Consider the following 14281-nt stretch of genomic DNA (forward strand, 5'->3'; position numbering starts at 1 on the left):
GCCCAAGGCGGAGAAGCGGGTCCCCGCGGGCAAGTCTGCTGGCAAGGAGGACGGCGAGATCAAGCGTGGCAGGAAGAAGGGAAAGAAGAGCGTGGAGACGTCGCGCCCACATTTATCCTCATCGAAGTGGAGGGAGTGGAGCAGTTCAGAGGGAGATTGTGGGGGATTGCAGCTGGTGCAGCAATGGAGATCGTGGCGCGCGGGGGTGGGGAGCCCTGGCGATGACGGCGCACGGGGATGAGCCTCGTGGCGCGCGGGGGTGGGGTGCCCTAGCGACGACGACGCGCCAGGGTGGAGCGGAGGTGGACGGCGCGCGGGGTGGGCTGTGGAGGAGGACGACGCGCGGGGGTGGGCCGCCCTGGCATTGACGGCACGCCAGGGTGGAGCGGAGGAGGACGGCGCGCGGGGTGGCCCTATGGAGGAGGACGACGCGCTGGGGTGGGCTGCTCTGGGCCACAAGCAGATGGGCCTCCCAGGAAAAGTGTAATCCGTGTTGGCAATCTAAAAATAATACCATATTGTTCACTGAACTGTGCACACACTTGTTTATAAGGTCTAGTGCGCACCACAACATGTGTAGTCTTGGTTGGCTGTGAGCTTTAACCCACGCTGCTAGCTTTTTTGGTAAAAATTTGGTCGCGGTGCGCGAGACGCTTGGGAATGGGAAACGGGTCACATGCGTGGGTCACATGCGTGGGACGCTTGGGAATAGGAAACAGATCACATGCGCGGAATGGGAATGCAAACACACAGGAATTGAGAATGGGAATGACAGAACCAGGAATGGGGCAGCCTACCCCCTGCGTTCTTAATTAGTAGTATATAGATATGGACTAGCAGCTAGTATATGTAAGAGGCTGTAAAAAGATCCTTTACATCCGGTATGTAAAGAAGTTTTTTCCGGCCGGGAGCCCTTCTCCTCCACCACCCGTTTCTCTTTCTCTAGGCTCGCGCCTGCCCCGCCTTCGTTGTCGCGCCTGCCACCTGCTCGACGAATCGCCGCTTCCGCCCCACGCCGCGATGCCGACGCCCCTCGCCGCGGCGCTGCTGCCACTGCCCGCCTCTCCCGCACTGCACTTTCCGCGGCCGCGGCCCGGTCCCTCATGGCGTGCGCGGCCGGCCGTGGTTAGGGCGGCCGCTCTCCGCGCCCTGCCACGGCGCCTCGAGCTCTGTCCGCCGTGCCTTGCGGCGGTCGAGAGTAACCCGGCCCCGCCACCCTTAGCTCCGCCACCGCCGGACGAGGCGAGCGCCGGCTCAGGTGCGGGGGCAGCGCGGCCGCCTTCTGGATTGTTGGTTGCTCCCGCTACTGCTGGTGCTGATGGATTGACACGGGCGTTGATTTCGTCGTGATAGGCCTCGATGCGAGGGCCGGGGGAGGTGGCGGTGGTGGTGACGGAGGTGGCGGCGCTGATCTTGGGTGGTTGAGGGCTTTCCCGCATGTGTTCACTGCGTCAATGGCAAACTTCCTATTCGGTTACCACATTGGGTGCGTGCAGTGTGCTGCTTCAATTTATATTCAACTAGCTAATTGATTTTGCATCGTAACCTCGTTTAGGAGTGATATGTCTGTGACTAGTTATGTCACTCAACTGATCACTGGTGCCTATTCCACCACTGCATGGCGTCATAGTAGAGAATGAATGACTGCTCCCTAATCCATTTTGTTTGAGAACATTTTCAGTGCTGCCTGCACTACTAGTTGAATATGCCAACAAGTTTATTTTGGGAAATAATATGCCATTTGTAATAATGAGAAAATGGACTTGGATTATCTTAATTTATAGGTATGTGACTCTTTAGTGGGCTGTGTCATCCAATGTATTGTACATTTTTATGTTGCAGATATGCTTGCTGAAGCATTGAACTTAAGTCTTGGTGCATGATATGGTTGCAGGGTTATGAACGGTCCAATAGAAGATATTGCAACCCAGCTTGGTTTTCAAGGAAATCCGTTCCTCCAAGGTCTTGTGGTGAGCATATTCATTGTTGGTGCCTTTTTTGGGAGCTTAGGCTCATCTGCATTAGTAGATAAGTTCGGCTGCAAGAGGACCCTTCAGATCGACAGTATTCCATTGATTATTGGAGCTCTCCTGAGGTTTTTACTTCCACTTTACCGTGTTCTATATTCCTGAAGTCCTGACTTTGCATAGTTTCTGCTGACCAGTGTTATGCCCGGCCTATAATATCAGAGGCGCAGGACCCATGGGGATAAGCCCATATCAGTAGATAAGAGATAATCACCATTAGTGGATAAGAACATATGACAGTTAGTTAGATGGATAGCTGCCTTATCTTATCATAAGATTATTAGATCTTGATAGATTAGATGGATAGCTCCCTTATCTTATCGGATGGTTGTTAAGATGTACTAGGCGGCCTTGGCTATATAATGCCAGGGAAGAAAGGAATAAAGCAAGCAATTTGCAACCAATCTGGACTCACCTGCGCCTCCTGTTCCCTCCCGCAGCCTGTGATCACGACGCCCAAGCGCCAACCACAACCTGCGACCAATCGCTTGCCAGCCCCTCATCTCTTTTCCCTATGCCATCTTCCCGAGAGGGCAAGGAACCCTAACAAGTGTAGTGTTTACTTGTATTGAATTTGGCCATCAAGTTTCAGAACTTCCTCTCAGCAGCATTTCTATTTCATACATTACCATTTGTTGTATATTAAGTTATCATATTTTTTTCCTTAAGGGAAAGCTATGTTACAGTGCACAGGCTGATTCTTTGGATGAGATGCTTTTGGGAAGATTCCTTGTTGGCATCGGGATCGGCGTAAACACTGTTCTTGTTCCAATATACATCTCTGAGGTAATTGACTTTTATTATTTTGTAACTGGTCATCGCTGTTATATGCTATCTAATCTATGGATATTTTCCTAATACTCTTTTCATGATTTTGTTTCTCTATATCTTTTTAACCCTTTATATGCTTTTTCTAGGTTGCTCCAACAAAATATAGGGGCACTTTGGGGACTCTGTGTCAAATTGGAACATGTCTAGGCATAATTGCTGCACTTTCCTTGGGGATACCTTCTGAGAGTGATCCACATTGGTGAGGCATCTCTTGTTGGCATTTATGCATCTTAATGATGTAAGTCATCATTTGTTTAAGTTTATTTCTGCTGCACTACATGATAATAGAAAAAAATAACAGGATGTACTCATCAAGGTAGGTGTATCACTCCTTTATTCGTGACTTCTCATTGGATAGAAGACTAGAACCAAGATATGCTAACGGAAGTTTGAAATAAATTTCAGGAGCATGGATGATTTATGAAAATGTATAGCATTAAGTAGTAAGCCTTGAGTTTGTCATGTTAGTTTTATGTTATTTTAAAAAAAAATCAGTCAGGGGTGATGGTATATCACAGTACAAAAGATGGAATTAGTGGTTTTTTCTTTATAAACTCCCCTGGTAGGTGGCTGATTTTAAACTTTAGGGATGGTAATTTTTTATATAACGCAAACTTGTGGCACCTGTTACACACACACAACATGCCACGGAATAGCCATGTACGTGGCCTCCTTTATTCTGCTTTGAGAACGCACCAGCGTATAAAGTTCCCATGCTAGGATTATACTTCACCAACCTGCTAGTGCTTCTTATATGGCATGGGCACTATGTTTTTTAGAAGTGGAATCGTTACATAAAGTTCGCAAAATGATCACAAGGGTTTATGCACTAGGGCCTGTTTGCTTCGACCACCGAGAATGTCACCTAGGCTAGGCATTGATCGTAGGCATCCGATTTTTGGACGCTTGGGGTCAGATGTGCTGCTTAGATAGAACTACAACAATAACAAAGCCATTTAGACCCAAGTAAGTTGGGGTAGACTAGAGTTGAAACTTAATAGAAGCCACAAGTCAAGGTTCGTGAATAGTTGTTTTCCATTTACTCCTATTCAAGACTAAACCTTTGGGTATATTCCATCCTTTTGAGTCTCCTCTTCCCATGTCAACTTCGGACTTACACTGCCTCTCTTCCTATTACTATCACGCCTTAAGATCCCACTATGTATTGGTGCCTCTATAGGTCTCCGGTGAACGTGTCCAAACTCTCTCAACTAGCGTTTGACAAGCTTTGACAACCTTTTCTTCAGTTGGTGCTACTCCTAATCTATCACGTATTGCCCGCTTTGTGACCAAGAAGAGGAAATGGTGCAACACCTTCTTGTGGCCTGTGCCTTTTCTAGGCAAGTCTGGTTCCTGGTGTTATCCCTAATAGGCCTGCAGCTGCTTGCTCTTGAGCCTGGTGTTTCAATCTTTCAAGAGTGGTGGAGAACAACGGTGTTGAAAGTGCCTAAGGAGAAGAGGAAGGGGTTTCAACTTTCAACTCAGTGGTAACTATTGTGTCTTGTGGCTTGGTTGTTATGGAAGCATCGTAATGCCTGTTTTTTTTATAGAATCTCCCCTAGTGTGACCAGGATCCTTGAAGACATCAAGGAAGAAGCTAGGCTGTGGTGCTTGGCAGGGGCGTCGGGTTTGAGAAAGATTTGGCCTTTGGGGGGGGGGGTGAGTGGGTTATGTTTTCTTAACTGATATGTAATGTGTTTGTACTCTCACTGCTTCGGCGGCTTGTAACGACCTATTTTGGGCTTCTCTTCTTAATATAATGATGCACAACTCTCCTGTGCCTTCGAGAAAAAAAACTAAAACCTTTTCTTGTATGTCCACAAAATCGATCTAAACCAATCCATCTTTTCTATATACATACAACATGCGAAAGGACCTCTAGCTGAGTTGGTTAGGTGGTCTGAGTAGCACTCCTCAGGTCCTGGGTTCGACTCCCCGTGGGAGCGAATTTCAGGCTGTGGTTAAAAAAATCCCCACGTCTGTCCCACGCCAAAGCACAGGTCTAAGGCTCAGCCCCGGTCGTGGTCGTTCTCACATGGGCTTCGATGCCGCTGTGTATGGGTGGGGCAGGAGTTCGGGGGTTTTCTCGACCTGTGTGAGAAGGTCTTCTTCTTAATACAATGCCCGGGGGCTGTCTTACCCCCTCAGGTCGAGTTTTTTTATATACATACAACATACTAATGGTTAAACAACTTATGAGAAACACAAGAGCTAGTACAAAATGCTAGTAAATCGGCCATGTTCAAGGGATTCCTTGTTGAGGATTAGGACCATGTGCTAGGGTGTATTATGGCTTGCACAGAGCAAATGGTTACCTATTGAGTGGAGAGAATAGTAATAAAAATAAAAGGTTTATGCTATTTATCTTAAAATAACAATTAAAGGATCATCTGTTTAGCTAACTTTCGTAGTAACTAATCAATTACATCACTCTGAACTAGTTACTATCCAGATGCATTGTGTAGTTAACAGATTATTCATGTGTTACTGAATTTTATGTTCCTGTCTGTAGGTGGCGAACAATGCTTTATGCTGCATGTGTACCTGGGATTCTTATTGTTGCTGGGATGCAATTTGCTGTTGAGAGTCCACGGTGGCTTGCCAAGGTACTCTGAGATTCAATTGATAGGGTCCCATTTTTGTTGTGTAAGACCTTTTTGCATCAGAAAGCTCCATCTTGTAGGTTGGAAGGTTCGATGATGCTAGAAAGGTTGTAGAGAGCCTTTGGGAACCTTCTGAAGTTGAGAAGTCCATGGAAGAGATCAAAGCTGTTGTGCTAAATGATGATTCACGGGGCAGCTGGTCAGACCTTCTGGTGGAACCACATAATAGAGGTACTTCTTTTTATTAGGATCTAACCTTTTCTTTTGGCTTGTTTAAAGGAACCAAATGAAATGCTTATGAACTACATTGACAGAATGCATGTTTGGGTGTGCGTATGTTCACGCTTGGTTGTTGGACTGCACTGCATGTACATTCGTCTGATTCTGCCATCCTTAAAGGCCCATACTGGACGATCTATTATCTGGGCACTAAGTTTGCTTCTTGACTTTTGCTATGATGAGTTATTGCTGAGATGTTCTGTCATAATATTTGGAACATTCATGTTTCACACACCACAACAATATCTACATGTTTCTGCAGGTTTTTCTCAGTTGCATATTAATTTTCTTCATGCTATCAAGTATCAAGAGCTTATTCTCTAATATATATGCAGTTGCATTGATTGGAGGATCCCTTTTCTTTCTGCAACAGTTTGCTGGAATAAATGGTGTTCTTTATTTTTCATCATTGACATTCCGTGATGTTGGTATCAGTAGTGGTGCTTTAGCAAGCTTATATGTTGGAATAACCAATTTTGGAGGTGAGTAAACTTGGTTACTCGTGTTGTGCTCTATAGTGACTTATCTTCAAACTCATGTACCATGTGTTTTTACTTTATAGGGGCACTAGTTGCTTCAAATTTGATGGACAAGCAAGGGCGAAAGAAGCTTTTGATAGGAAGCTACCTTGGAATGGTATGTGCTATGGAGACTTTTATGCTATGGTAATTAGAAGAACTTCTAATACTTAATTAACTAATTATCCTTCTTATCAAAGTTTCTGCATTTTCTGCTGTCATGGGAGAATTTATTGCAAGTGCCTGGTTTCTGTCCATATTGTTATTAGACAGCGTCAGCAATGCGTGTGTTTCTTGTGCATGTCGATGGGCTGACACCTGCTCTTGTCCTTGAATGCAGTTTAATTTATTATATCCTGTTCTTTCTGCAGGCTTTTGCAATGTTCCTTATAGTATATGGTATTAGCTTCCCGCTTGATGAAGGAGTTGCCCACAGCTTATCAATCGCTGGAACTCTTTTGTATGTGCTTTCACTTTCTATTCTCTCTAGCAAACCCCTTAGGGGCTTGGGCTGGTTTGGTGACAAGGGAATTGGAGGGGATCCATGGAGGAGGAAATCCATTGCTATACAAAATTGTTGTTCTTCACTAGCAGAAGGCTTGCTTAGAACCTTTTGTGGAAATTATACCTGTGGGTTTCTCAATGTATGGAAATCATTTACTTACATCATGAACAATGTGAAAGGTTTTCTAGTACGATCTCTGCTTCATGATATGATGATAAATGAATTACACCTTGTTAATGTGTAAAGAAACCACTAATTCAGAATATTTATTAGAAATTCCACTTATAAAATTTGTGTTTATAATTTTTAAAAAGATTGTTAGTTGCGAGATCTATTTTTTTTCATTTGCAGGTACATTTTTACTTTTGCAATTGGTGCTGGACCAGTTACCGGTATCATTATACCAGAGCTCAGCAGTGCTCGGACACGCTCAAAAGTTATGGGCTTCAGTTTCACTGTGCATTGGGTATGCAGTCTCTGAAGTATCAAAATACTACTTTTGTAGCTTGTATGTACTCCACTTTCAATTATCACTGCCTACACCGTTAATCTAACTTACATATTGCGTCTTTTCAGATATGTAACTTTCTGGTGGGACTATTTTTCCTGGAGCTTGTGCACAAGTTTGGGGTTGGAGCAGTCTATGCAGGTTTTGGTGGGGTCTCCCTGCTGACAGCACTCTTCGCCTACAATTTCATAGTTGAAACAAAAGGACGTTCGCTTGAGGAAATTGAGATGTCCATGAGCAGTGCTACCCCTGGCAAGCAAGAGTAGAACATCTCAACTGTATGGACAAACTGAACAACTGACGGGAGGAATTTAATAAGAGAAGAGGGGGCCTAATCCCATGAATCTTCAGCAGCAGCAGTTTGTTGCAAACAACATCAACTCCTATAGATAATGAGCACAATCAAATTCAGCTTTTCTTTGGTAGCATGAGAATCGTTGTACAATATTAAAAAGGGTGAAGAAAACGACCCTTTTAATTTGTTTTTTGTACATCTGATGTATATATTTTACGCCTTCTGTAGTACGTAAAATAAAGGGAACAGATCTTTCTGATATTACTTGATTGATGAATTTGGAATATTCGCATCCTTTGTTCTGGCATAGCTCATCGCTGCTCTGACATAACGTCTTTGGTTCTCACTTCTAGGAGATCGTGCCACACACGGTATTTCACAGTGAGCAAAGCATACAAACAAAACAATAAAGATGCTATCTCTTTCACCAATCACAAACGTCAACCAATCCAGTACAGTGCTTTCAGTTCAGACCCTTCATTTGGTCAATGGTTTTGAAGCTTTGCCACATATGAAACTCATGGCTGTGGCACACCCTGCCTTGCCACTGTTTTGTGGTCTCAAACTAAAGAAGCCAAAAATTTTCCTGGTCAAACCAGATTATTTTCTCCACGTCTTTTGTCGATCGCCTCTCCCTCACCAATCACAAACTAGAGAAGCCAGAAAGTTGAACGATGATGTTGAAATAGGGCGAAAGAACCACTTCATACTTTGGCTTCCTGACACTGATTAGTCCATGATGTCCACTTGCAAACTATTGGACAGTGCGCGTGTTTTCTGAAGATGCATTTAAGTTCATTGCAGTATGTTCTGAAATCTTTGGTAGCATCTCTGCCCTCCCCCCGATTTGGACTTCTGTATGCCCAGCGTTCATACTGGCGTGTGTGGTGCAGTAAGCTCGAGGGTGTGTTCCCGCCCGATCAGCTCGAGGGTGTGTTCCCGCCCGATCAGCTCGGACACGTGCTCAGGCTTCTTATACGTCTGTTAGTATCGGTTCTTATATCATACTAGAAAAAGAAGCGCCCTATCGGGCGCTATATCAGGTCCATAATTTTGTAGTTTGGAGCAACATATAGTATGAGAATATGACAAGCAATGGCCTAAAACTAAGCAGGAGAGTCAAGAACTACAAAAGACCATGATCTAAAGTTGACTGTGATCCAATCAACATGCTTACCCAACGGCCATAAGCTGCACCAGTTAAAATAACCGGCACAAAAACGCCAGATGATAAAGCACGACTATAGCTGAAGATGCTCAAAATAATACGATGCAATAATGAATACAATGATGGACAAAATGTGGAATTCATCATCGGTGCTGGCATTGTAGGGGTTCCTAATAGTGCCATAATTTGTGTTGAAGATGTTCTAAACCCCACGCATTGCTGCTGCAGCTCCTGAGCGTCTGGAACAGGCAATGTGGAGATGATCTGAAGGAACGCCCCTTCTAGCTCTTGGCAGTTGGTTGATTTCTGGAAGTGCATTGGCTGAACAATGTCCCGACGGACATTTAGGATAGGAATCAGCTTCTGACGAGCATCCTCCTCATATGATGAAAAGACATGTAGAGCAGTTTCAGATACACAGAGAAACACGACTCCAAAAGCTATTACCAACAGGGTTCCAACATCCAGATGCGATCGAAGAATTGAGATAGCAGGTTCCATTTGACAAGAATAAGATGCTAAATTACTGTATACGCAGAACATGCCCGCGCGTCTCATCGCCTACACGTCGCACATGTATACACAGAATCATTTGAAACCATATTGTCTACTGAATGGAACAATGTATCGTAGAACGTCAAATTTAGTGATATATGCATGTTGGCTTAACATGGAACTTGAGCTGAAATGAGGGACATGAATGAAACACAACAATTAAAGAGGGGTCAGGTTAACCGTGAGGTCAATAACATATACAGCTCAATTAATTAATGTTCTAAAGTGTCATCTGCTGGTAAAGATCGGTTATTAGAAGGGTGTGGCTGAGGACCTTCCGTGTCTTCATTATTCGAACTATGGCTGCATCAACCTGCATTATAGAACAAAAAGAATCCTGTCAAATTATGCATTTTTTGAGAAATTGGGGGAGGAGGTACCCCACCTTTTCATTGCCATTAATAAGGGCCTATACATGGTCAAATTATGCATTACAAATTCCAATTGAGAAGTATACGATTTATATACTGATAATGATTATGATAGGATTACTTGAAAAGAGAAGTCTCATAACCTAGTAGAAGAGGAAAAAACAAAGAAAAAAGGTCCTCTCTTTGACATGGTGTAGTGCGGGGTTCTATATGGGGGTCTCATTTTTTTACCATAAAGCATCCATCACATATCAACTGGAGCAAACAGAAGAACATGTTCTTCAAGCTACACAAAAGAACTTGTTGCCCACTCTGCACCTAAACTAATAGATTCTTCACTTGCTAACATATAGAACTAAAGCCCCTGGTATTGGCGATCCTAGAACTCTCTCCCAGTGGCGCTCGTGTTTTCTTCTACCGTCTCCTTCATTTGAATTGCATTTACCCCGGAAGTGCACAACAATAGTCCAAGCATAATGACCATATCAAATCCAAAGTGTATGCGTACATTAGTACATATATTAACTTTATGCGGTAGAGTGGAGCACTAAAATTATCATTGAATAGAACTTCATCCTTTCGTGGAGTACTGGTTCTGACCCATGTCCTCCAACACTTCTCGATTAACTTCCTTACTTCCCTACAGAACCCCAAACCTTCAGAGCAGAATCCTCAAACCAACTACCGAATCAACCAACTATCGAGGAACATTTTGCGGAGAAAATGAGAAATCGGAGGATATGGGGTCGGGAGGCGACACACATACTTTAGGCAGATGCAGTTTTTGCGGAGGAGGGCCGGCACAAGTTGCAGAGGGAGCGTATTGGAGGAGACGACATCGGGCACGCGAAGTTCCACACAGCAGCGGGGAGGAGGAGCGGTGGTGGTAGCTCGGCTGGGAGGAGACAGAGCGGCGGCCCGGCCTGGATGTGGCACGACGATGACGGAGACGAGGCAGCGGATGAGGGCGCGGAGAGAGCAGGCGAGGCGTGTGCACTGTGCAGGCAGAGGTAGGGAACACGGGCTGACGGACGCAAGCCTTCGCTCCGCTGAATTGAACAAAGAAGTCGGGTCCGAGATTCCCGCGGCCACACGTCGGACGTGTAGTGGCCTGCGAACACGCGAAACGCGGAGGGACGTCGAATCCTGAGCCTCTTTTAATAAACACAAATAAAAAAAAGCAGTATGAACCAGTACCGCGGGTCCATAATAACTCCATACGCAGAGCAAGGAGCAGTGCTGTGGGCTGCCACGCGTCAGCAAACATATGGCCTGCAACTCCGTGAAGTAAGGAGAGGGCTCCAAACTCGTTGAGGTTTTAAGTAACCAGATATATAGAAGATCGAGACTCAGCGGCGGTCCTGACAATTTAGGGAAGAAGTCCCGGACAAGATTTAAAATAGAGGCCCTTATTATATAAATATTATTAATATAAACACTCAAAATACATATTTTATATATCAAATAACAAGTAAAATAAAAAAACCGTCGGCCGTCGTTTGGGATGCCTGGTCGTGGCGTGGGACTGTGGGAGTGTAGGAGCCAGTGGCCATGCGGCAGGCCCAACGGCCAGACAATGGACCAATCTATATATATTATTTTTTAAGAGAGTAGTGTAGGCGTTCACACGCCGGTGCACGGTTCTGCCTCCAGATCTCAGGCTCGCCAAAACCACCACCCATTACCGCCATCCCCGTCCACCATCTCCGCGCGTCTGGCCGTCTCTCTCGCCCCGCTCTCCTTTCTGTTGTCTACACCCACGGGACATGGAAGGAGAATCTTCAAATCTCGAGCGCAAGGACTGAGGGGGGGCGGGACGGGGGAGGCGAGGAGCGAGGCGGCGAGTGCGGAGACGGCGGCCGTCCGGAGCAGCGTGAGCGCGGAGCCATCGACGGACGCGAGCGGCGCACCCGTGGCGGCGCTGAAGAGGGAGACGGCGGCGTGGACGGACGGGAGGCGCGACCAGTTGGACGGGAAGGAGGTGACGACCTTGAGCGCGAGGTAGGGTAGCGACGGGTGCACGCACCAGGAGGGCATCAGGAGGAGCGCGGCGGACGGCGCCGTGGGGAGCGGGATGGAGACGTGCTGCGGGCACTAGATGCCGGCGAAGAGCTCGGGATGGGCGAGGCCTGCGCGAAGGTGTGGGATCATCGCGCGTGCACACCTGTCGCCGGAGGATGGTCTGCCGCGCCGACTCCCGGTTGGCGAGCACCTGCCGCAGCCGCTTCACCTCCTTCTCCGCCTGGAATTATTTGGCACCCAGCCACCCACCCATCAGACTCAGACTGTCTAGCAGCTAGCTAGCAGACAAGATGCATACAGCAACCAACTGCACAACTTAATTACCTCGGTGAGCATGATGTGCTGGGGATGGGCAGTAGCGCTGGAGCTGCTGGAGCAGGACGGCGACTGCATCACCCCGACGCGGCCGAGCCGGAGGCTCAGCCTCGTGCTCGTCGTTGTCTCCTCGTCATCGGTCATCTCCAACAAGCTACGAGGGGAACGAGTTTTTGTTGTCCAGCTCATTTAGAAAATTTCTTCGGGGTCAAATGTTACATGCTACGAGCTTGTTGCACGACACTGGGAAGGTGTTTGATGAAATGCTCAAGCCAACACCATTCCAATTTCCATTTTTTTGGTAATCTCTAATTCATGCCCGGTACGCCGACTCAGTGAAGTGAAGCAAATCATTTATTTAATTTCTAATTCGTGTGGTATGTTACTTTACCTAATAAGTATACGATATTTTTTATAATATTTATACGTTATTTTACCTAATATGTATATGTTATTTTTTCCTTAATATTTATACGTTCATAAATTTGTAGTATTGAAAATTATTAATTTCATCGTTTTTAACATCATTTTTAACGTCGTACGTTAGAACCAATTGAAATATATATGATAACATTAACGGGGAGTTTGGATCCCTTTATTTTAGAGAAATTGGAATTCACTCACTAAAGTAATTTATTTAGTTTGGGATTTGACATTCCACCACTTTTCAAAGTTTAGATATAAGCTTATCTCAAATTCATGGGGTAGGAGATCGGAAATGATTTTATACAGTAGTAGAATTTGTTTCTACTCTGTAACTTACATGACACTCTTCGTCTCACTCCTCTATAGAATTTGCTAATAATAGTATACAAATATATTTTGTATAAAACCGAATTAGTTTAATTGATATATGCTTAAATTATTATTATTAGAATGGAATTCAATTCCAATGATCCAAACGGGGCGTGAGTAAATATGATAGTTCATGTATTCTGTTAATATTGTAGGTAGTGGACCGGATCTAGAGGATATTGCTGAAGATAAAAAAATATATAGAAAACAAAATCTTTTAGATGATGCTATAAAGGATAGAGAATATTTTTAAAGGATGAAATTTATATACCTTATTGAAGACAGACTCAGCTGCAAGGCAAGTAACAGAAGCAACAACTCGATGGCTCTAGGCTCCCACGGGAAGCAACAACTCGATGGCTCCAGGCTCCCACGGACGGAGTCAGGTGGGGAGTGTGTACTGGTGGTTCCAGCCTTCGAGGCCCGCGCGGGGGAGATGGCCGAGTGGACCACCGGCTCTCTACCCATAGCAATGGCCCATGCGTGGCCGGTCTCACGCAGAATCAACTCTCCATCGATTGTTTAGGTAGTGTTCCGTTCAAGCGTACTGTGCAACAGAGCCGTTTGGTTTCTAATCTCTATCTCTACTATCTATTAAGTTAATTGTCGGCGTTTCGAGACAGGGGGGTCCCTAAGCCGACGAGTGAGTGTGCTGCGTGCCCCAGCCCAGATGGGTCGAGCGAGTGGGCGAGCGCGAAGGGGGGAGAGGCGAGGTGGCCGGAGCCGGGCGTGAGAGAGGTGGAAGTCCCGCGGCCTTCGTGTTCGTCCCGCGCCCAGGTCGCGGCATGAGGTTCCGAGGGATATCCCTGCCTTCGGGAGGCAGTGCTCTCGGCCCGTCGGGCCGCAGCGCCTTCCAGGAGATTCTTGAGCTCTCCCTGGATTCGCCGACCCTCGGTGGTTGATGGCTCCGGCATCGCGCGGAGGAGCATCGCTGCGGCTGCCAGGTTCTGACCAACCCCGCTGGATGCGGGCGGCGGCCTGACCCTGACATCGTTGGCGACGCGGTGCTGGAGACCTTGGGGTAGGTGACGTATTTCTCCGGCCAGGGGTTGGCCCGCCCATGTCTGCCCGACGTCCCGACGGATCGGCTCAAGCGCTCCTGTTCCCTCGTTGAGCCTGGCCTACGCCTCGCGGACTTGCTCGAGTTGTGGGTCGTAACCCCCCGCCGGAGCGGGGACCACAGCTAGCTCCCGTGGGATGTCGGCGCGAGGCACCGGCCTAGGAAGATCATCGTCTTCCGGCATGCCGAGATGGTTGCCTTCGGAGGGATCCCCTAGCTCGATGTGGAAACATTCGCGGCTTGGGCCGCAGCTCTCGTCGCCAAGGCTGCGGCTTCCGTCGGAACAGTCGGATAGGCAGTAGTCACATGCGGTCATGAAGTCCCGCATGGCACTGGGGTTGCCGAGTCCGGAGAAATCCCAACAGATGCTGGGATCGTCATCTTCCTCGGACCCAGAGGGCCCGTAGGTCGAGACGTCCGTCAGCCTGT

The 14281-nt window shown here is 46.6% G+C and overlaps 1 protein-coding gene across 5 annotated transcripts; it reads left to right on the forward strand.

Moving 5' to 3' along the window:
* Window positions 1-643: 643 nt before the first annotated feature.
* LOC103632708 (probable plastidic glucose transporter 1) lies at window positions 644-7868 on the forward strand. Of its 5 annotated transcripts, XM_020540980.3 has the most exons (13): window positions 920-1258; window positions 1354-1486; window positions 1682-1784; window positions 1895-2095; window positions 2714-2813; window positions 2945-3057; window positions 5371-5464; window positions 5542-5692; window positions 6076-6222; window positions 6303-6376; window positions 6630-6718; window positions 7115-7229; window positions 7340-7868. In XM_020540980.3, the coding sequence occupies exons 2-13, from the start codon at window positions 1438-1440 to the stop codon at window positions 7535-7537; spliced, it is 1434 nt and encodes a 477-aa protein (XP_020396569.1). In that variant the 5' UTR covers window positions 920-1258; window positions 1354-1437; the 3' UTR covers window positions 7538-7868. The 5 variants fall into 5 exon arrangements, with proteins under 5 accessions (XP_020396567.1, XP_008652676.1, XP_020396568.1 ...); XM_020540978.3 differs by lacking the exon at window positions 1682-1784 and having other exon boundaries at window positions 644-1258; window positions 6630-6902; XM_008654454.3 differs by lacking the exon at window positions 1682-1784 and having other exon boundaries at window positions 644-1258.
* The last annotated feature ends 6413 nt before the right edge of the window (window positions 7869-14281 follow it).

The sequence above is a fragment of the Zea mays genome, chromosome 7 (genome assembly GCF_902167145.1).
Source record: "Zea mays cultivar B73 chromosome 7, Zm-B73-REFERENCE-NAM-5.0, whole genome shotgun sequence".
Classification (NCBI taxonomy): Eukaryota; Viridiplantae; Streptophyta; class Magnoliopsida; order Poales; family Poaceae; genus Zea; species Zea mays.